Source organism: Hippocampus zosterae, chromosome 4 (genome assembly GCF_025434085.1).
Source record: "Hippocampus zosterae strain Florida chromosome 4, ASM2543408v3, whole genome shotgun sequence".
NCBI classification, from domain to species: Eukaryota; Metazoa; Chordata; class Actinopteri; order Syngnathiformes; family Syngnathidae; genus Hippocampus; species Hippocampus zosterae.
The window spans coordinates 17,961,075-17,984,651 of record NC_067454.1 but is presented as its reverse complement, the minus strand read 5'-3'; the positions used below and the strand labels follow the sequence as shown (position 1 = coordinate 17,984,651).

The 23,577-nt window shown below is 39.4% G+C and overlaps 1 protein-coding gene across 1 annotated transcript; it reads left to right on the top strand.

Annotated features, from left to right (window-relative positions):
• The first annotated feature begins 786 nt into the window (after positions 1-786).
• slc12a1 (solute carrier family 12 member 1) lies at positions 787-23,282 on the top strand. Its single transcript, XM_052063715.1, has 26 exons — positions 787-2,597; positions 4,753-4,893; positions 5,899-5,974; positions 7,164-7,259; positions 7,338-7,477; positions 8,734-8,844; positions 8,951-9,062; positions 10,074-10,201; positions 10,325-10,409; positions 10,614-10,771; positions 10,855-10,962; positions 11,549-11,672; positions 11,811-11,912; positions 15,068-15,223; positions 15,307-15,406; positions 16,836-16,947; positions 17,038-17,178; positions 18,704-18,810; positions 18,912-18,994; positions 19,324-19,449; positions 20,223-20,351; positions 21,233-21,344; positions 21,523-21,609; positions 21,682-21,817; positions 22,525-22,592; positions 22,679-23,282. Exons 1-26 carry the CDS (start codon positions 2,352-2,354, stop codon positions 22,812-22,814), a joined length of 3,120 nt encoding a protein of 1,039 aa, XP_051919675.1. The 5' UTR covers positions 787-2,351; the 3' UTR covers positions 22,815-23,282.
• The last annotated feature ends 295 nt before the right edge of the window (positions 23,283-23,577 follow it).

Below are 23,577 nucleotides of genomic sequence, written 5' to 3'. Positions count from 1 at the left end.
CGGGAGAGTAATAAGAATAAAGAGCAAGTAGCCTGTCGAATACGATGTATGCCAGTGACGCGATTGTTACTTGTTTGGAACTATTTTGTGTGGAAGGTTACAGTGTTCCATGTCCATATAAATAAGGCGGGTGGAGCTTCTCTATGTTCGTCTGACAGTGACGGTGCGCTTATGCATGTCGAGATTTCAGCGGTGCAGTCGTAGCGACCATACTGAAAATAAAACGTCTCCAGTGTTGTCATCGAACCAAGTGCAGTCATCCGAAATGATGTTTACACAAAACCGTAGAGACTTCCGCGCAAGAAGGACCAACAGAATCAACATCGCCTGACTGCTGTGTTCAAAGCAAACTTGAGAAAAACGAAGTATGCAAACATGGTTTAAATCTACTATAGGCTGAGTACTAGTTTACCTTAGATGTGCACTTTATAATGTTATATTGCTGTTTTGATTACATAAAAAGAGCTGTTTAAGCAGCTGTTGTGTGACAACATATTTTTTTTCACTGTTGTTGATGGACAGTAATATTGTGTGAGAGATTATGTGTGAATAACTGCTCCAAGTGAAAAATGTTCATGTCAAATTGAAAATCGAAATTGTTATTTCAGTAAATATTTGCATTTTGCACATAGACAACTGATTCATGATTCCACGTTGATGAGAGCATTAAAATGGGGAAAAATAGGACAAAAAAAATATAATGGGAAATTCAGAAACGATCAAAAATGCGTGAGTAATCACAATTATTTTTTAGTGAATTTGAGTTAATTATGACAGTTAAGATGCACAGAAGCAGTTGAATCTTTTACTGACTGCATTCATTTTACGTCAGGGATTTTTCCTTTGTTCTCTGCAATGTACACTTCTCATGAGTTCACATTGCAGTGAGAGGAGCCACCTCTTAGAAAAGGCTGCAGTGTACTGTCTCCTGAGCCCCCTCAACAATATAATGAAGATTTCCTGCCTGCGCCGTTGCTGCCGATACAATTTGGAGTGCTCAACCCACTGCTCTGTCCTAAATGGAGTATACAGTTGTTTGAGGTGACCTGTAGACTGTAAATTAATGCAGACACACAAAGTCTAGTGGCGCTGCCAGTTTGAAGGATTTTTATATCCAGGCGGAAGACAGCAGCAAGAACCAGGTGTTGTCCAACGAAGAAGACTGCAGTATTTTTTTTTATATCTGTGTTAATGTCAGTCAAAATTATAAGCTGATAAAACAAAGATAAGAAGAGAGAAAAAAAGAAAGCCTTGATGCGAGTGTGGAAAATTTTCTGACTCAATCAGTTCAATTCCTGAAGAAAGGGGTTACAACCTAATACTGATAAGCCTTACTGCCAGGGATTGCTTCCTTTCTATATGTACATAAAACATACGCTGGACAACTACTTCTCCACATTGCAAAGCAGCCCCAAGGTCAGATTTCGAGTCATTAGACTGCCTTTCACTAGTGCATAAATCACAGAGCATGCCAGTAATAAGGAAGTTTACCTGTTAAAAAGTATTTCAAAGGCAATTCGGGAGTCATGTGGCTGTAGAGAAGTGCCTTGGGCATGTTCCTGTAATTCATAGTCTCACATTAACTCTCATTTTATGGCTAATTCTTCACTTCAAGTCAAACCACTGCTTTCCCTTCAAAGACTTTCCTGCAGAGAGTATGACGAATAGCATTTATTTCGCCAATACTGTAACAGATTCACTAAGTTTTAACCTGTATTTCATCCCGTTAAGCTACTTGATCTAAATCCAAGTAATCATCAAGGCATCATTAGTCTTCTATTACCGCTGCTACTTAGCTTTGCGCTGCTTAGTTATGTGAGTTTCCTCAATGGGAATTTCCTGCAGCAATGACTCATCCAAAACATGTTCTGGTCAAAGGAAATGCCCATAGCATCATAAAGTGCCACCGTTGAACAACATGTGCTGCACTTCAGACAATAATATTAGTGATCAATTCTCCAGCGTTCAGGCAATGAGCTTCGTTATCGCTCATTTGGCGTTTTATGGCCTGGTAAATCATTAAGCAATGCCTTTGTGATTGTGCAAGGACATAGTTGGACACCCGTCGTTCGGTTTTCTGAGGGTTGATCCTGAGAGTTAGCCAATAATTGAAATAGCTGGGATATGATCCTGGGATGTAGGGTATAAAGGTGGGCCATCGGAGATGACTCGAGTCTGTATATAAGGAGGAGCTCTTGGAAGACGTTTGCCTCAAGAATATATATGTCGATAAACCAGTTGTCAGAGGGCTCTTTTCTTAAAAGACATTCTTAGATGCCTGAAGACATCAAAGCCTTGCAGGTGTTGTTCCCTTGAATCTTTAAACCCGAAAAGATCCTTCAGCTTTCCTGATGGAGAAGGTCAAGTCGAACGGCGGGGAGCACGATAACCTCGCTTATGATTCCACTCTGGATGGGCCGCCGGTCTACAAGAACGACGACGATTACCGGACAGTCCGGCCCTCGGTGGTCAGCGCCTTCGGCCATGACACTTTAGACCGCGTACCCAACATTGACTTCTATCGTAATGCGGGGAGCATGAGTGGTCACCGGGCGGTGCGGCCATCGCTGCAGGAGCTGCACGATGTCTTTCAAAAGGTGAGTAATCAATTTGTGCTTTCTTCCTCATTCATGATCTGTTCTGTTTTGTTACAAATATGTGCCATTTACGTTGAGAAGGGAACCCATTTTCTGACACTTATTTTGGAATTGATGTCATGGTCCTGACCGACAATCAGAGGTCAAAAAAGTAGTCATACGAGCAATGTGACAAGATTTCCTGAAAATGAGTCTGCCAAAATATTGACTCTGACTGGACTGGCCCCTCTCACCAGAATACAACGCGCCACAGTTTGTGGAAACACTTGTCAAAAGCTGCCTTAGATTCAAGTAAAAAAAGTACAACTACCGGGTACATTATTCCTCAGCATATCTCCTTGACTCTCATTACGTGGGGAACTACTTTGATTTCAGTTCAAAATATCCACTAATAAGATCTCCAAGTAGACGTGTCAAAATGAAAAGAGAAGTGTGGGCAATAGATTAGACGATGGACTTCTTTAATCAGATATGTCATTTTTCATTATTGTACTCCTGTTGAAAAAAAATTGATTTAAGTCCTTACTTATTTAAAGTGAGAGGAAAAATGTACCGACTGTGACAGGTAAATTCTCTGCACGCAAAACAATTTATGAACCTACCTAGTGCAAAATGACCGGAGAGGCTAACAAAACATATTTCCATGTATTTGCTCATGTTTAACTAACAAAAACATACTAAATGAGTGAATAATAGCAAGGGGAAAATACACCTTGCCTAAATATCTCTTTTCGGATTAGATTATCCATTTTTGAATTCCAGAGGCTGTATTTTTATTTATTTATTTATTTATTTATTTGGTTTAGCATGGGACCAGGCACAAGGTAGTCACTGTGACAAGGCCATGTCGCCATGGATCTTGCTTCTCCAAATGTTTTGACTCTTGTAACAGTCCATTGTTATAGTATGGTATCACGCCACATGGTGGAGCCTCTTTAATTAACTATGTCAGTTGGCCACCCTTTTACCTTAAACATCCGGAGAACATTTTTGTTTTCATGAACTGTGCTCATGGTGAAGTTGAGGAACTCGTATTTCGTTGTTGAGGAAACTCGAGAGGTCTTTGCTCCTTCGGCTGTCTGGCGGTACATGTCCAGGGTTGGTTTCCTCCACGGCTCACACCACCACCTTACACTTTGTCATGTATTCCTCCCTGGTATATGTTTTTCCATGCTGCTGCTATTTCTTTTGTTCCTGCCTTAAAAAAACCCAAAGATTACAATTGCTCAAGATTCCAACTGCAGTTCACTTAGCCTTTCTATTTAGTTATGTCCTTTTTTGTTTTGTTTTGTTTTTTACATCTTGTGATGTCATCCATAGAGGTTACAAAAAACGCAATGAGCCTCCTTTAAGAAAGTCAGGACTACAAAGAAGAGATACCTGTTTTTAGTTGTAGGTAGTAGTACGTGAAAGTAAAAAAAAAGTTGTCAGATACTCTAATAAAGCTCAGAAACCTGTAATATCTACTGAAGTACAGTAACGATGTATTGGTACCTCCTCTCACTAGTCCATACCACATTTCACGTATTAAATTGAAAGACTTGTGAAAATGAAAACAAGGCGCTGGAAGTTATTCTTTCATTTAAGTGTTTGACACACTTGTGCCTTTTACTGCTTCTTTTATTTGACCTTTATAACACTTTCTATTGCAAAAGAGATTTTGTTTTATAGGCGTGACTGTATTAGCCTTTCTGGACTTTTTTTTCAGTACTTCTGCCTGCTGTCAAACTTCGAAATAAATCAAAAACGTGGAAGGTCATCCGTCAACAAAAAATGGCGCAAACAGTTCTCTAATGGATGAATGGCCTGGACACATAGTTTTGAACTGAATAAAATCAAAATTGCACAGAGTGCAATTGACCGAATTCAAAAGGACACCGACGCTATGACAACAACGAAATTAAACGCATGAGTGAGGTCAGACTAAACAAGATGCTGGGAAGTCAGTCGTTTAATGCTCTGTATTTGTCTTCATAGGACGCTAAAATCAGTTTTGTGTTTTTCTCTTTAGTTCTCGAGGGCACGCATACACAGCATAATCAATTGACAAATGATTGATAATCTTGATCCTGACAAAAACATGCACATTCTACTTCTAAGCAAACCCCATTAAGGTTTAAATGGACCCTACTCTGCTCTAACGCCTTTCCAACAGAACGGAGCCATCTCTGTTCCCGACACGGTGGAGGATGACTGTGAGGGGAGCGACGGCACCCCCTCGGATGATGTGGAGTCTGCCGTTCACTTTGACAGTGGCAAAGGAGCTGTAAAGTTCGGCTGGATCAGAGGTGTCCTGGTAAGTTAGGCTGCGCCGTAACAGGTTGCCATTGCTTTATAGAAGCAGAGTATATGGAAAATGACATGAAGGTTTATTTAATATCCTACTAGCTCGTTGAACTGTCCATGCATTGGAACGCTCTTTACCCGCACTAGTAAGACAATTCAGCACACTTGTAGAACGACTATCTCTTCCTGGTGCCATTTTTCCACCACTCTCTTCACCTACTGAATGAAATTTGTCTGCACTTGTAGAATGACTACAAATTGGTAGTGGAATGCCTATGTCTTCTTTCCAGTGACATTTTTTCCACAATTGCCTTAAACTTTTAGGTTACTTCTGTGCACTAGTAGAATGACTAGAATACACTTGCAGACCAACTACATGTCATACTGGTGACGTTTTTGTCCAGTACAACCAAACACTTGTGTACCGTAATACAGCAACTAGGGCGGACTAAAAGACCAACTGTCTTACTACTGATGTATTTTCCACTACTGTATGACAATACTACAAACTGCTCGAATGACTATGTCTTACCATTGAGGTTTCTCTCCACTACAACCAAACACTACAGTACGACATTTCTTTGCACAATTGCAACAACTGGGGCAGACTAGTCAAATAAATCGAGCCCACGAGTAGAATAACTGTTGCTAGCGAGGCTAAACTGTGTACTAGTTGACAAGTGTGTGCCATTTGTTGTAGTACAATTAGCGACATTATAAAAATATACTGGTTAAAATCTAATATTTCACTAGTACAGGTATAACTAATAGCACAGAGGTTAACTCCAGTACAGCTTTGCTTCACTAGTAACATGAACGTGCCTGTGCCCTTATTATGCTTGCGCACGAAAATGTCATGCCAGTAAGGTGAAAAAAAACCCCATCATTAGCAGCTGCAAGTCAGGCGGAATCCCTCAGACCTACAGGCAAATGCGTTCGTAAATGACACACTGCCCATTTGTTTTAACTTACGATGATAGATCAAGGGCTCACCCATGACATTTGTGGTCCACAGGTGAGATGCATGCTGAACATTTGGGGAGTCATGTTGTTCATCCGCCTGTCCTGGGTGTTTGGACAGGCTGGCTGGGGTGAGTTAGTGCTGCTGCACACAATTAGTCCAGTTCAGCATCTCCTGATTGGAATTGAGTGATGTTGATTTAGCTATTGGCCTACATACCTGTGCTTGTGGTACAGTAGCTATTGTATGAAAGCAATGACGGGAGTGACTGATCACAAGCAAATGTGTCTGCTCAACATGTTATGTAAAAAATACATAAGGAAAACTTATAGGGAATTGAGTGTAGCACTCATGTGGCTTTTGAGAGAACTAGGAAGTTTGATTTCACAGACAGATATGATCAGGTTTTGTCCTGCTGATCATCAAATGATCCATTAAAACAACACAAAACAAACCCGAGTTGATTGTGGTAAAAAGCAGTGTTTGTGTTTGACTCGAATGTTCGGTGATTGAACTTCCTAAGCTCGAACTAAGACAAGCCAACATTCCCAACAGTCTCAGACTGGACCATGAAATACATTTGAAATGGATTACTTTCCGCCAGTGTGTGAAAAACATTCTACAAATATGAGTAAGGGGACAACATTGAAGAATTACACTTTGCTACAATATAAGGTTGAAGCTTTGTGTGCATTTACTGTCCCCTTCAATCAGAATCAGAATCAGATTCATTGGCCAAGTATGCAATAAACACAAGGAATTTACTTCCCAGTTATAACTCGTTCAGAGGAACATAGACAAGACAGCAATAACCAACATGGTGGAGACTGAATGAGAAGCCTGGCGGGTCGCTGTTATTAACTCGTCATCACACAGCTGTTAGTGGCTAAAACCGCTGGCAACAGAAGTGCGGACACCCCCAAGTGAAAATGTCTAGACTGGGCCCAATGAGCCATTTTCGCTCCCCAAGTCCCACGGAAAGATATCATAAAATAGAAACAAAAACGTGAGGGCTATATTCACCTTTGTGAGAAACTATGTACTGAATACAGATAAAGCAGAGGGACTGGGGGCAGAGTGTATTTTCCTTGCACAAAAATGTATTGATCAGCTCCAGCTTTTGTTTGAAGGTGTTTTGAAAAGCTTGCTAAGACTGATGCAGTAGCTAAATCAATTGACGATAACCTACAGCCTCGGGCCTCTTTGCGACTGTGTGCAAAGGTGACTGTAGGTTTGATTTTTGCAAACAAAGAGCTTGACAAAAAATGTATGGCTGTTGTATGTGTCCATTTGAAAATAATGATTTGTGCACATTTTAGGTTTGGGAATAGTGGTTATTGCTCTTAGCTGTGTGGTGACAACAATCACCGGCCTTTCCATGTCAGCCATTTGCACTAATGGTGTGGTCAGGGGAGGTAAGTCAAAACACTCCATCAGATACCAAATAATGAACTGCATGAAGATGATTTCTCTACTTTGTGTGAAATTTTCAGGAGGGGCGTATTACCTGATATCTCGCAGCTTGGGACCAGAGTTTGGTGGTTCCATCGGCCTGATTTTTGCCTTTGCCAATGCAGTGGCTGTAGCCATGTATGTTGTTGGATTTGCTGAGACCGTTGTGGATTTACTCAAGGTAATATGAAAACGCCGCTGGTCAATGCACAAATGTTTAATTTAATTAGCCCAGCACTCTTATGTATGGAGCCATTATAAATGGGTATTAGAGCGTAGAGGGGATATTAATGAATCCAAAGCAGTGTTCAATTCAGTCACTCCCAGCCTATTTCAAAGCAGTGTTGCCCATATTGCCAGCTGTTTTAGAGAATTTTCTTTCAAGGCCCAGAGAATGTGTTTGGACAAAATAAACACCAAATCCATCGGTGTTAGTTCAAATCGGTAATAAAGGCGGTAGAAAGCACCAAGCAGTAAAATCAAGAACAAATCTCAGTCATGCTGAGTCGAACGCCAAAAAATACAAGTGAGTTTTGAGGAGGGCTTTAAAGATGGGCAGCGAGGAGGCTTGCCGAATGTTCAGTGGGAGGTCATTCCAGAGAGAGGGACCAGCAACAGAAAAGGCTTGATCCCCTCTGAGCCTCAGTTTAGTTCTTGGTACTTCTAACAAAGACTGGTCAACAAACAAAGTCGGCAACATTCCATCCCGCAACGTGGCAAACGTCCAATTTTATGGCCAATTTTAATGCAAAAGCCCAATTTTACCTGTGCAAAGTCTAGCAAAATAACAAAAGGAAGAAAACTCCACCCAAGCGCACAGTTAAACTGCGATTTGCGCTAGACTTAAGACCGGCACAAAAAAAGAGCCGTAAGATTTAAACAAATTAGCACACTCACAAATTACAAAGATCAGTTTAGACATAGAAAAATGGTGCCCTTTGATTTCTAGTACGTTGATACTCAACTCAATAGTACCGACCCAAATCTGTCCTGACCAAAAATTAGCGCAGGCTTCAGTACTCAACCATGAGCAATGCTGACTCACCACACGATCTTTTCTAACATTTCTAGCATTCCCAAAACACACTTTCTACTCCCTACTGTGACACATCCGCTGTTTCTACCATACAATATAGACAGTACTCGATCAAAGTATGAGGTGCCAAAACACGTCTGACTTCAAATGTGTTGGAATTTCTCTCCATCAAATCGACGTGGGAAGCCAAGATTCACAGCCCAACCATTATCTTCTTCTCAAAAACTACGGTGGTCTCAAAGTTAAAACGATTGAACAGCACCATTCACATGGCTCTGTTAGTCATTACAGTGGTTTGAAAACAGGAATTTCACAAAGAAGCTGTGAGATAATACCTGAGCACAAAAACTGACTGCTACTGTTGCTCATATGTGACGTTGAATTGTGTTCTCTCGCTTCAGGAGCACGATGTACTCATGGTGGATCCATTAAATGACATTAGAATCATTGGCGTCATCACAGTGGTGCTGCTGTTGGGCATATCTGTAGCCGGAATGGAATGGGAAGCCAAGGTTAGCGTCACATTGAATATTTCGTTTGAAAGCCCTCAGGCATATTGTGGTAATGTTTAGGTGTTGCATTGCAATAAATTCAACCAAATCCTGTTGCCACCCACAGGCTCAGATAGTTCTACTCTTCATCCTACTGGCAGCTATTGTCAATGTATTTGTGGGTACTTTCATTCCTCCCACCGAAGACAAGAAGTCCAAGGGGGTATTTAATTATGACGGTAAGAAAACAATTTTACAGACTTATCAGCATGTACATTTTCAGCAGATGCACTACAGTGGTGCCTTGAGATATAAATTGTTGTGCTTGTGTATTTAATTTAATTAAGAAAATTGCACTCTAAAATGTTGTACTTAGTAAACAAAAACAGAGTATTAGCATAATTAAGTACAATGTAGATAATTTAACAATTTGCACATCATGATTTAATGCTACGTTTCAATTCATTGTGATGCTCTTTCTGGTGTGCATTTCTTGGACACCGGAGGTCAGTATAATAGAGGATACAAACGAAGAAGAATAGTTTCATCACTACTGTAAGTGTGATGTATGTAATGGATACGAACATCGATACGAGATGCTCCTTTTGAGCTGCGTGGACATCAAGGAAACTGAAAAAAAAATGGATGCCGGCACGCTGTGTTGCATTTGGTTGCGTATAACGCTGTACAATTACAACAAGTGTACTGGGAATAATCTTTCAAGAGTAGCAATATTTTGGGAACTTTTGTCTCAGATGTTCTGTATTGATAGCACACGTTTTGGCATTGACAAAAGAGTAAACCTCATGGAAATCGGTTGAGAATTGTGCACAATATGACTTCATTTCAATGTTGATGCATTGCCTTTGATGGGAAAATCACCCTAGCGAACATGGCCCCCACAAAGGCATGAAGTTAGCTGAGCTGCTACAGCATCTAATCATCTACTAACGATGAGTGTTTTTGATGACTTGTTCACTATTTTCCAAACTGCTGCAATTTGTGGAGTTACCGGTAGTTAAATTGAGTTCACAACCACCATACAGCGCTCAAGTTTGTGCTCGAAACAAAAAATACACACATGTATATATATATATATATACATTTAAAAAAATAATTAAACTAATAATAATTAAAATGGCTTGATAACGGCTCAAAAAATCCTAAATTGAGTGACTCATATCTCAGGCCTATGTGTATTTATTCCAAGAGCACATTTGATGTGCTTTTCTCTTTATTTTTCTTCACAGCGAATATCTTTTTAGAGAATTTTCCACCGGATTTCAGGCAAGGAGAGTCATTCTTTTCGGTGTTTTCCATATTTTTCCCCGCTGCAACCGGAATCTTGGCAGGAGCCAACATTTCCGGTGACTTACGGGTAACTTTTCCCTTACAATCAAATGGACATTCCCCAACACTCTATCTTCTTTTTAGAGTCATTTTATTGTCACTGTGACTACAAATGTGAAATTGGCCAATGAAGATTTGTGCTCCTTTCCAGGATCCCCAGGAAGCCATTCCTAAAGGCACCTTATTGGCTATTCTGATCACTGGGATCACCTACCTGGGTGTGGCCCTGTCTGTCTGTAAGTAAAACATTACATTAAAAAACTAAAAACAAAAACAAAACAACAAAAAAATTAATAGAATGTGTATAGCTGACCGCAACACAATCCATTTCTTGAGGGAGTTCAAACTACACTTTTGCTTTTGATTCAATTTTCCTTATGAGAAATAATAAAAAAATAATTCTAAATTATTATTATTATTTTTTATAATTCTCTCGTCAGCTGCTAGCGTTGTGCGTGATGCAACAGGAAACGCAACTGACCTCATCACACCCGGAGTGTCATGTGGAGGTTCAGCTGTCGCAGCCTGTGAGCTCGGCTACAATTTTTCTTCCTGCGCAGTGGAAACATGCAAATTTGGTGCGATGAACAACTTCCAGGTAAAAGGCTCATACTAAGTGTCAGCCTTGCGTACTGTATGAGGGTTCTCATGAGGTGCTCTTTTTATTGATGTGTGTGTCAGGTGATGACTCTGGTGTCAGGCTTTGGACCCCTGATCATCGCTGGAACTTTTTCAGCCACGCTCTCATCCGCACTGGCTTCTCTTGTTAGTGCTCCCAAAGTCTTCCAGGTCAGTCATTTCCCAAACATTTACTCAATATGGGACTACAGTGAGACCTTGAGAAACAAGGGACCTGACTTTCGAATTTTTCAGTAAGCCTATCGCCCACTGAAGCAAAAATATCATATTGCATGCCTTCATTTCTTTTACTGCCCAGTGAAGGCCCAACGAAATTGAGCAAATCACTTACCCAAGAACAAATCTTTACATTCTATTTAATTTTGGTATCACTATGTTTTTATCAAACGATAGGCTCCAGCACCCCCGCGACCCTAGTGAGGATCAAGCGGCTCGGAAGATGAATGAATGAATGAATATTATTGAGTGCTATTTTCCTTTTTTTTAAACAAATGACAATTTTAAAATGTTTTGGGGAGTGAGCCTGGGATGAATTACTGGCATTTCCATTCATTTCAATGGTGAAAAATGATTTGAGATAAGCATGTTTTAAGTTACAAACATGGTCATGGAATTTAAATTCTCAAGGCACCACTGCATACAACTTACTTTGCAGGATTTGACAAATTTAGGTCCCGTTTGGATATGATTCAAGTACAACACTGCCCTTGACTCTTCATTTTGATCTGTGCCTCAGGCGCTGTGCAAAGACAACATCTACAAGGCCCTGCACTTCTTTGCCAAAGGACACGGCAAGAACGACGAGCCCCTCCGTGGTTACATCCTCACCTTTCTCATTTCTGTGGCCTTCATTCTCATCGGTCTGTTCAGTTGTCCTCATGGTTTTTTTTTTTGCCATGCAGTAACTACAACTAAAATACATATGTATTCAGCAGTCTTGAAATTGAAAATGTTTTATGAATGCTATTCCAATTTGTCCAATCTTTTTTTCTCCATAGGGAATCTCAATGTCATCGCACCCATCATTTCAAACTTCTTCTTGGCCTCTTACGCACTTATCAATTTCTCCTGCTTCCATGCGTCCTACGCAAAGTCCCCAGGTGAGTACCGAATGAGTTTTAAAACAATAGGATTACATTCTTCCAGGTTTTTTTGTTTATTTGTTTATTGAACATAAAACATATACAGTAATATTTTGTCACAAAATAAGGTAGATAAAATAGTAAAAAGAAAGAAATCAGTCTTCATTCAACACAGTTATTATGTTCAAGGGAGTAGGAAGAAGTAAAAAACGTATCTAGTCCTACCCCGTTATGTGTTTATATCTAATAAATCATTTTTAAATCAATCAGAAAAGAAAAAAAGTAAGAAGAAAGAAGTCTCCATTAAGGCTCATACTTTACCCTTAACCGTGATATTTTTACAACTTTTGGTTTGTATCGGGATTATATACATCCACACCCTGGCACTCTTGTGTCAATTTTCTCTTGTATTCAAAATGGATATTTCAATAACTTTCTCAATTTATCAACTTAGTTCTGACTTATCATTATATTTAATGTTTAGTATTTATCATTTTAACTCTGATTGATGTAGGTTGTTTGTACTATTTTTTTTAATTTGTTTTTGAACTCAGCAAGCGATTTACTCATTTTCAGGTCCGTTTCGAGATTATTCCACAGATTAACACCTTTGAGAGATACACTTCTTTGCTTGATGTTTGTTCTTGTTTTGAGTTTTTTGAATAAGTTGGTACCTCTTAAATCATAGCTGCTTTCTCGAATTTCGAAAAACTTCTGAATGTTTTGGCAGAGCAGGTTATTGTGTGCTTTTGTACATTAATTGGGCGATTTTAAAGTCAACCAGGTCATAAAATTTCATTGTATTTAATTTAATAAATAGTGAATTTGTGAGTTCCGTGTATTTTGATCTATTAATAATTCGAATTGCTTTTTTTTGTAGTTTGAGAATAGGGAGTGTGTTTGTTTTGCAGGCATTTCCCCATATTTCCACACAGTAGGTCATATATGGTAATAATAATGAAGTGTATAATGTGTACAAAGATCTCAAATTTAGCACTTCCTTGGTTTTGTAGAGGATCCCTACGGTTTTGGTTATTTTTCTTTTTACAGTATCGATATGTGGCTTCCAACATAGTTTTAAGTCTATTACTAATCCGAGAAACATATGCTCTTTTGAGCGTATGAAACTCAATTGAGTTTACCATAATTTTAGCTTGGTGTTTGATTGGTCTTGTGCCAAAAACAATTAACTTTGATTTTTTTGGGGTTAAGTGACAAATTTATTTCTGTCGAACCAGTTTTTTAATTTGTTTAATTTGTTTTCTACGGTTGTCAGAAGCTGTTTCAGATTTATTCCAGAACAGTAGAAAGTTGTATCATCAGCAAATAGGACACATTTAAATTGTTTTGAGACCTTGCAGATATCATTTATATATGAGATGAATAGTTTTGGACCAAGCACTGACCCCTGAAGAACTCCGTGAGTGATTTTCAGTTGATTCGATTTTTTTCTTGTTGAACTGCACGTACTGATCTGTTTTCTAAATAACTTTTTATCCATTTATAAGCTACACCTCTAATGCCATATCTTTCTAGTTTTTTCAATAATATACTTTGATCTATTGTGTAAAACGCTTTTTTTAGATCTAAGAAAACCCCAACAGTAAATTCTTTGTTGTCTATATTAGTGGCTATTGCTTCCACAAACTCCATAACTGCCATTGAGGTGGTCCGTTTTTCCCTGAAGCCATATTGATTTTCACTTAACAGCGCATGCTTTTGTATAAAGCTATCAAGTCTGCGAGAAAATAGTTTTTCCAATATTTTTGAAAATTGTGGTAGTAGTGATATTGGTCTATAATTTGTAAACAGATGTCTTTCTCCACTTTTAGAGATTGGAATAACTTTAGCAATTTTCATTTTTGATGGAAAGATACCAGCTTTGGATGACAGGTCGTATATGTGCGTGAAAGGTTGCACTACATATTCTATAATCTGCTTTATTATTGTCATATCAACATTAAAGCAATCAGTTGACTTTTTATTTTAAAAAGTTTTTATAATATTTGATACTTCTTGTTTTACAGCAGTAAGGAACATTGTGGAGGGTTTTTTTTCTATGTATCTATCTATTTCAAACAAATTTGTTGTATCAGGAATTTGTTTTGCTAGGTTACTGCCGATGTTAACAAAATACTCATTAAATTCAGTTGCTATTTCTGCAGTTTTTTCCAAAATAGTATTTTTGCCTTTGATAAAATACTCTGGATAATCCGTTTTTTAGGATTATTTCTGATTACTTGGTTAAGTATTTCTTGTGTGTTACTTTTATTCTGCTCTAATAGTGCATGATAATGATCTCTTTTACTGGTTCTTATAATATTTACTAGTTTATTTTTATAGGTCTTATATTTTTTTCTGCTTCTTCAGTTCTCAATTTTAAAAACAATTTATATAAATTGTTTTTCTTTTTACATGCGTTTTCTATGCCTTTCGTTATCCATGGCTTACTTGGGTCTTTATACTTTTTGGAGACTTTAGTTAATGGAAAATGTTTATCATATAAGGAGATTATGGTAGACTGAAATACTTCAAACGCTGTATTTGGGTCTTCGTTCAATCAGAATGCACAAACTGCAAACTGCACCTGAATTTCATATTATTTCTGCCAGCCAGTTAACAAAAAAAATACATTTAATAAAAAAATAGGAAGAAGCAGAAATTCCAAATATTGAAACATCTGTGGTAAAAACTGTTAATGAGTGCCTTATAAATCACTGTTTGCTAACCTTTTGTTGATGCGCATATTTTAGTGTAGTGTAATCTCACATCACACAGGTTAATTATGTACCATCCGCAGTCTGTTGGGAGAGAATTTAATTGATTTGACTGTCAATGTACATGATACATAATTTGTAGTATTATCAACAAATATAAATTTTCGGACCCCGTTGATATTCTAATCAGATATTCTACAAAATTCACTAGTCCATGTTTATTTATAACATCCTCGTTGATGAGACCCCGCCTTATCATCACTCTCTGCTCACCATGCATCTCACCAAGTTTGCACTCCAAATTTCTGTTCAAGCACTTTTATCAACCTCTCTATTCCCAAAGTCTGCACAAATTTTGGTTCATCTTCTTTGCAATTTTCGACCACAAACTGTTTTTTTTTAATCACTTTAAATTTCTGTCTTACCTGTCTGCTAACATTGCTCACATTTCAACAGGTTGGCGACCAGCATACAAATACTACAACATGTGGTTGTCCCTGCTGGGTGCTCTTCTGTGCTGTGCTGTCATGTTTGTCATCAACTGGTGGGCAGCACTGCTCACTTACGCTATCGAGATCCTCCTGTACATTTATGTCACTGTCAAAAAGCCAGGTGAGCGGTTTGTGTGCATGGTGGCCTAGTTTTGCCCTTTGACCTCTGGTATTGTGGCACTCACCCGTCATGATCCTCTCCAGACGTGAACTGGGGCTCGTCGACTCAAGCAGTGACGTTCGTCAGTGCGGTCAGCAATGCTCTGTCTCTAACCGGAGTAGAAGATCACGTCAAAAACTTCAGGTAAAGGGTTTGCAGATTAAAAAAGAAAAAAAATTACATTTATTTGCATGTACAGGACTATGCTTCTAAGCAGTGGGATGCATTTGTTACATGTTACAACTTGGTTCTTAAACTGGACAGTGATTTCACACTCGATCGGCAAATTGGTGCCGTTGTTAAATCCAGCTTCTTTCACCTTAGACAGCTGGCCAAAACAAAACCTTTCCTCTAACATGAACACTTTGAGATAGTAATCCATGCCTTTGTCACATAGCGGCTCGATTACTGGAATGCCCTGTACTTTGGAGTCAGCCAGTCCTCCATTAAGCGCCTTCAGCTGGTCCAGAATGCCGCTGCTCGCCTCTTGACTGGTACTCGTAAGAGGGAGCATATAACTCCTACTCTGGCATCCCTTCATTGGCTCCCCATTCATTTTAGAGTTATTTTCAAGATCCTCCTCTTTGTTTTCAAATCTCTAAATAATCTCGCGCCACTTTACCTCTCTGAGCTCATCCGCCTCTACACACCTGCCCGTCGCCTCAGGTCTGTGGACCAGTCTTTGTTAGAAGTACCAAGAACTAAACTGAGGCTCAGAGGGGATCGAGCCTTTTCTGTTGCTGGTCCCTCTCTCTGGAATGACCTCCCACTGAACATTCGGCAAGCCTCCTCGCAGCCCATCTTTAAAGCCCTCCTCAAAACCCACTTGTATTCTTTGGCGTTCGACTCAGCATGATTTTACTGCTTGGTGCTTTCTACCGCCTTTATTACCATTTCGTCTTACTGTTTATTGTGTATGTTAAATCGCTCCATGTACAGCACTTTGTATGCAGCGATGGCTGTTTGAAAGTGCTCTATAAATACTGTTGACTTGACTTGACTTGACATGGGCCCTTAGGACACATTTGAAATCTTATTACCAGTAGTTAAAGAATCTGTCCCATTGTTAATCTAGTTTAAGGTACATGGACCAGCACTACTAATTCTGAAGGCCATGGGAATTTGGGTGAACATAACAACCCATATGGTAGAATTTAATTGGACCCCCCCCCCCAAAAAACAAAACAAAAACAAACGACAAACAGTAAAACCAAATTTGATTTCTAGTGCAGTTGAAATCTCAGACCCTCTAGATGCGTCATTAGGAAATACCTTTGTCCTCACTAGGTGGACAACGACATGTTACCAGTGAAGCAAAAATGTGCAATTGTTAACAACCGGTAGGGCAGGTACATGGTTGATCGGTGTAGTTCAACGATTTTTTCACAATAAAGCCATTTCAGAACACTCCTGCTGTCATATTGCCGTACAACATGTCCATGGTTTGGAAGAAAACAAAATCAAGATGGAAACGATTCACATGAACCACAGAGTATAAAGCTAGTCTCAAATCCCGACATGTGGCCATTATTTGAAATAAAGAAGTGTTTTCTTGCTTTGATGTTTACTTCAGGCCTCAGATCTTGGCACTCACAGGGGCCACTCGCACCAGGCCAGCTCTGTTAGATCTGGCTCACTCTTTTTCGAAGAACTATGGACTCTGTCTCACCTGTGAAGTTTTTGTGGTAAAGTCACATTCTCCGATCTTATTGTTGTAAAGCGCAAAGATTTGTGTAGATCACCAAAGGCAATTTTTGTCCACTTAATCTGCCCAGGGTCCAAGAGTAGAGACCCTGGCAGAAATGAACGCCTGCGTGGAGAAGAACCAGCAATGGCTGAAGAAGACGAAACGTAAAGCATTTTACACCGCCGTAGCATTTGATAAATTTCGGGAAGGAGTGGAAACACTGCTGCAGGTCAGTATAATAAGGTGACACACACACACAAAAAAAAAAACCAACTGACCCAGAAAAATCTATTTTGTTAACGTATAACTGGAGAATGAAATGTACACATAGCAGAAGCCATTTTTATTGACCATTGTTGTCCCTCAGAGATACACCGAGTATCTATTGCTATGCTCTGGGGGAGCTGGCAAGATGAGTTAATGAGAAGCAGGAACACAATCTTATGGCTTCCACTATCACACCTCAGATAAGGCTTTTCATTGTCAGGATGTCTGACTTCAAACAGTGCGTCACTTTAAAAGCTAGAATTGATTAACACTGTTCTGGATGAGGGCCCCAAGACACAGAATGTCCAGATTGATCTGCTTTTAACTTGCGGCAATAAAACAGCCGGCCACACAACTTTCTTTGGGGAACCGGACAACTTTTTGGTCCTTTTATTTGTTTTCAAATACTGTGGTCTCCTAAGTTAATGGAAAAAGTTAGGACTCTCTGGCATGAGCCCGATTCAATACTCGACTGTTCGATGCACGGGTTATGATTGGATTCCAAAATATTTTTTTCAAGGTGCAATGGTTTGATTCAATTCATTTGAGTTTAGGAGTGATGCACAATTGATATGGTGTGACAACAATATGATTGTCGACATTTGTTGATGTTTCGGTTTGGGTTGTTTATTGAACATAAAACATATACAGTAATAATTTGACAGAAAATAAGGTAGATAAAAGTTAATTGTCAAGAATGCAATTTTATAAAATGAAATGTTTACAATATTTTACAGCCCAATCCCGAAACATTGTTGACTTATGGCACCGTAAAATTAAACAGTAACAAAGTACCATTTCAATGTATTTAATTGTACACATGAACAAAGAAAGAGAAGATAACTATAAAGCCTAAGTCAACCAACTCCTTGGGTCACAATAGCCGATCCACAGCCCTACAATCGAGGGTTCCTGGCTGATTCAAACAGATTATGGAGTCTTCTAGTGATGCGGCCATAATGCTTACCTTTACGAATGGCTATGCAGTCATATTAGTTTTCTTTGCTTTCTAACCCTTGCTAACAGCTCATTGGGATCCATTCATATTTAAGGCTCAGTTGTATCCTAAATAAATACTGGAGAATATATGGGAACAGACTTCATTATGTTTGCTGGCGAATCCAAATAAAAACAATAATATTTTTCTTGACCATTTCGGTGTGCTTGCCCCCTTTCACTTCATCAATCGGGTTAGTCACCGGCTCTGACATGACTCTGAACAATGGGCAGTAAACAAGTTTACGAAAAATACCACAACAAGCTTGTTTTCAAAATAATTGACCTAAAGGTGGGATGTTGAACAAGTCATAATTGACCCCAGAAAATGTGGATCAGAAAGAGGAAATACAAAACCTACGAAAATGATCTTTTCAGTACTGTACCGGCTATAATTGTGGTGTCATGTTTGGTCCACAAATTGAGTGCGCGTGTGGTCAAAGTGCAGGTCCGCTGAGCTAATGCAGGTCCATTTGTTGACATGTTGACAGGCCTCAGGTCTTGGCCGCATGAAGCCCAACACACTAATGATAGGCTTCAAAAGAAACTGGAAGACTTCAGGTTCTGAAGCAGTCCAGAGTTATGTGGGAGTGCTGCAGTAAGTTATTAACGTATATCTACACATAACTCCCACACAGTTGTTATGAAGAAATAAGACAGAACTTTTACTTGCATTAAACATTTTTCTTTTTCTGACAGTGATGCATTTGACTTTGAATATGGCACAGTCATCTTGAGGATGGACCAGGGACTTGATGTTTCTCATATTGTTGAAGCAGAAGGTCAGTATGAAAGTCAGATGCATCTTTATATATCTCATATATATCAGTTTCAAGGAGCACCCTTTGGGACAATGTACTTATTGTTTTTTATTGTACTTTTGTTTTCTTATTGAACAAAGTTCGCTGCTTGCTAGCTAGCTACATATATCTATCTATAAGTGCATTATTGTAAGTGTAGTTTGCAGCAGTGTGGAATTGTACTGCATAATACTGCATCATTATATTAGACATCTTTCAGCAATGTCCATTGCAGTTCAAAAAAATGTAACGATATGGCAATAAAAAGATGAATAGCCACTACATAAATGTATCATAAATGTTTTCTTCAGAGGAAATGCTAAAATCAGCAAAAGAGCAACAGGCGCTGGAGAGTGATTTCATGTCAAACGGAGTCAAAGCCAAAGGATTGTTCAGGAAGTCCAGAAAATCCTCTCAGCAAGTGCTCACCACCCGAGGTAAGGTTTAATGCACTCTATTCGCAAAGGCCCGTATCAAGTGATAAATCCTTCAAAACGCGACTTTAAATCTCCGATCTTGGCTTTGAAGAGCATTTGCCAAATGGAAGCAATGTCTTTCCATCCGTTTTTGGAAACTGCTCCAGAATTCCATTAGGATATAAGTGAACTAAAAGATTTGTTGAGGGAGTACCGGTAATCCAATATTTGTTTCAGCATCTATATACACACAGGGCTGCATCTTCCTAAAATGACAAGCAGTGGTAGAACCAAATACAACAATTTTGTTACTGTATTTATTTACATCTGTTGTTTACACTTTTCGTTCAAAACAGATGTCCGGACGTTTTACTGCTTCTTTTGTGAAAATAACTTTTTTCAACTTCCTCGGCTGACGACGATTTGAAGAAGACTTAACCTAAGAGTTGTAATGTCAACCGCTGTTGATTGATTGACATCCTGGCATTTGAAAACCCTCTGTTTAACCAGGGGGGGAAAAAAATGCCAAAATAAAAGATGTACTTTTTCAGTTGCTGTATCTATACTTTACTAAAGTACAAAGTGTGAGTACATTCGCCACCTGTGATGACAAGTGTCTTGTTTGTATCGAATCGGCATCCGGCCTCTGTGGAATTACATTAGATGTAATGGACGTCTCTCCCTGCTGAGGCAGTCATTTCCTCCTCCGTCTTCCTTCTGCCCATTCGCTCAGTGATTTACAATGCCTCCTCTCATCAAACTCTCACGCCTGCAATCGGTTGTCTCCCCCACAGTGTCGGTATGCGGCCCCCCGCCAGCACAGGTTGCCAAGATGAATGAGAAGCTGGTGCAGGCCAGTGCTCAGTTTAAGACCAAACAGCCCAAAGGAACGCTTGACGTGTGGTGGCTCTTTGACGATGGAGGTGAGTGACGCTTGTGTTGTTTATTCCTTGCAGTTAATAAAGAGCTACAGAATATTTGCAGCAGTCGTGCAGGTGCAAATCGCATCACTTAAGGACAACAAATTGGAAGGACTCCACATCTTATCATGTCAGAGTTAACTCGATGGCTGATGGACCGGTGTTTATTTGTAAAGAACTCAATTAGGAAGTATTAAGGATGGGCGACTTTTAATTTGGCTTTTTTTTTTTTGCTTTTTAATTAATTTTGTATTTTGACAAAATTATACTTTAATTCCTGATTGCGTGAATCAATTAGAATAAAAATATGTTGGCTCAAAAATTACACAAAAACTTGACGGTGCAGTGCGCCGAAACAGATTATGTTCAAACTCCAAGTGACTGCAAAGTGATCATAAACGTCTTTCACACACCACGGTGAGGTTATTCCAACACTGCCAAATTTGAATGGCTGAAAGAAGCGCCAAGTATATATTGAAGATGAGGTTTCACAATCTTGCGAAAGCAAGCTGTTTTCGAACACTGTGTCCGCTGAATACGTGAAACCACGCCCCACTGAAAAATGGATACAACATCGGCTGGCATCTTGCTTATGATAACACATGATTATGTTTAAGCCGCAAAGACGAATCTGCTTAAAGCCTCTGGTGGCGGGAGAATATCCCACCTGGACACCTTAGTGCTAATTCCCACCATAGCAAATAGGCACTCTAAAGCAGCCATGCCAGCACAAATCCACTGTCTACATGTTGGCTCTCACGTTGAAGTTGCGTCATTTTCCATGCGAAAATAGCACAAATTTACCACAAATTTCAAAATGTAAATCATAATAATCCATACAATAAAAGCAACTTGTTTCACTCTTATTCCTTCCTTTCTCTCAGGTCTCACACTGCTGCTGCCATACATCCTCACGACCAGGAAGAAGTGGAAAGACTGCAAAATGAGGATCTTCATTGCAGGGCAGCCCGGACGCAGCGAGCTGGATAAACAGGAGTGAGGGAAATCAGCTCATTGTTTCACTATAAATTATTGTCTAACGAGCATGGGTTTGATTACCGGTAACTGTCGATGTGGTGTGCCACGGGCGATGGGATGAAATTAGAGGAGATGTTCCTGGGCGGTGAATAAACATACAATTAACAGTTAATCATGTGCCTTTTCTGTCTTGTAGGATGACGTCGCTCCTGCAGAAATTCCGAATTAATTGCACTGACATCATAGTCATCGATGACATCCATGTCAAACCCCGTAACGAAAGGTATGTGTTGGAAAATCTCCTTGGTCCAATGCGGGACCAAGGTGCCTCATGTTCGTATTCGTATGTTCTCAGCTTGAAGAAGTTGGATGACATGATCGAACCTTTCCGCCTTCATGAGAGGACCAAAGAAAGCACGCAGGTTGAAGCCATGCGGAAAACACAGCCTTGGAAGATTACCGATGATGAGTTGGATGAATTTGAGGAGAAGGTAAATGAACACACGCATGATTACATCGTCTTGAATTGGAGAATTTGCAGGATGGTTTTAGATTTAAAAGACTGACTGCGTTTCTCAAAATGATCTTCATTTGACATACATTTCCACATTCTTCTGGAAATCTTGACAACCTCGACTGACACATCACACCATACAAACTAAAGTAGGAACTTTCAGAAAGACGGTGCACTTGTCCTCATGCCTTTACATAAACACAAGTTGTGGCAGTGTATGGGAAAAAAAACATTAAAGGGTTCCGCCACACCAACCTCTTTTGAACTGAAGCCATTGACAGCCAATGTCTTAAAATGTTTCTACGGTAGAAACATTTATTTCACAGAACTTTACAGTTTATACTTCAGTTATTTCACTGAACTCTACTCCTAACAATCAAGGTGGCACAACACTCTATATGAAGTGGGGTTAGTTCACGCCTGAAACTTGGCATCTTATAGCCTTCACAAGTGTATCAATATCAGGCGCCAAACTCATTTAAAGTGGGTGTCGAAGCGCCCTCTGGTGGACAGAATTAGCAACCGCATTTACATTTGGAATTGCCGTTCATGTGCAAAAGTATGCAAATTGAGACACTGCCACCTGCTCTTACAGGAGTGCATAAAAAACAGATCTTGTTACTGTACAGTGCACCCAGGAATTGTTGAAAGTCATTAAGGGCCAAAACCGCTTCTGCTTTACAGACCAATTTGCAGGTTCGACTGAATGAACTGCTTCAGGAGAACTCCAAATCAGCCAACCTCATTGTGGTGTAAGTTCAACAGTTTTAGCACTGTAACAACCACATGAAGTCACCTGTTAAAAAAATCTGACTCAGAGTCTCTGACCCCTGTGCAGGAGCATGCCTATCGCACGAAAGGAAACCATCTCTGACTTCCTCTACATGGCCTGGTTGGACATTCTGACCAAGGACCTCCCACCCACTATCCTCATCAGAGGCAACCACAAGAGTGTGCTTACCTTCTACTCGTGAGGTCCTCGCCCACGAATGTGCGTGCTTGGAATGAATGCTTCGGCTGAAATAATCCCACGTTCAAGGACCGCTCCAGAACCTTTAGATGTGAAGCAAAGTAGTGGGGTTACTAATCAGCGGAAAGCAACCCTCATGCCACTACAAGGAAATACTTTTCTGACTCTTTCTGGGGTCACAATATCAATAATGGACTCTTATGGATTGTTTTAAATGCATAAGATGAACACATCAAACATCCTGCAACCACAGTCAGATCCCTTCAAGTAACCTGTACATGCAGGTCCGGTGGACCCATGACCTGTTACTGTGAAATAAATGTATTTAGTACAAATCCAATATCATTCATCTGTATTTTTGGCAATAAAACAACATTTCATCAATGATTTAAGAGCATGAACTGTTATAATAATAGGCAACCCTATTTTATGTTTTAAAGTAAAAATGTAAAATATTGTGTTGTTAAGCTTACCCATGACATATTTTATTTTAGTTTAGATATATTTAAGGTTTTGTTTAGATAACCATTGTTTCATAATCATTCTGAATGTATGCAATCGAATGTCTTTCCATTTAAGTGTACTGTTGTGAGTACTTGGGGAAAAAAAATCATTTGAAAATCAAATAATATTTTTGCTCTTTTTGATTTTGTCTGTCATTTATTAGTATCGTTTGCTAAGAGATACAGTGAACTCCATATTAAGCATTGTAAGGTGTCCTTGAGTGTTTTGAAAGGCGCTTATAAATAAAACGTATTATTATAAAA

Bases quoted from the DNA above. Each gene is read 5' to 3' on its own strand.
- slc12a1 (XM_052063715.1), top strand. From the start codon at position 2,352: ATGGAGAAGGTCAAGTCGAACGGCGGGGAGCACGATAACCTCGCTTAT. The intron at 11,673-11,810 runs GTCTGTTCAGTT...TTTTCTCCATAG, and splicing joins TGTGGCCTTCATTCTCATCG to GGAATCTCAATGTCATCGCA. The intron at 15,224-15,306 runs GTGAGCGGTTTG...GATCCTCTCCAG, and splicing joins TGTCACTGTCAAAAAGCCAG to ACGTGAACTGGGGCTCGTCG.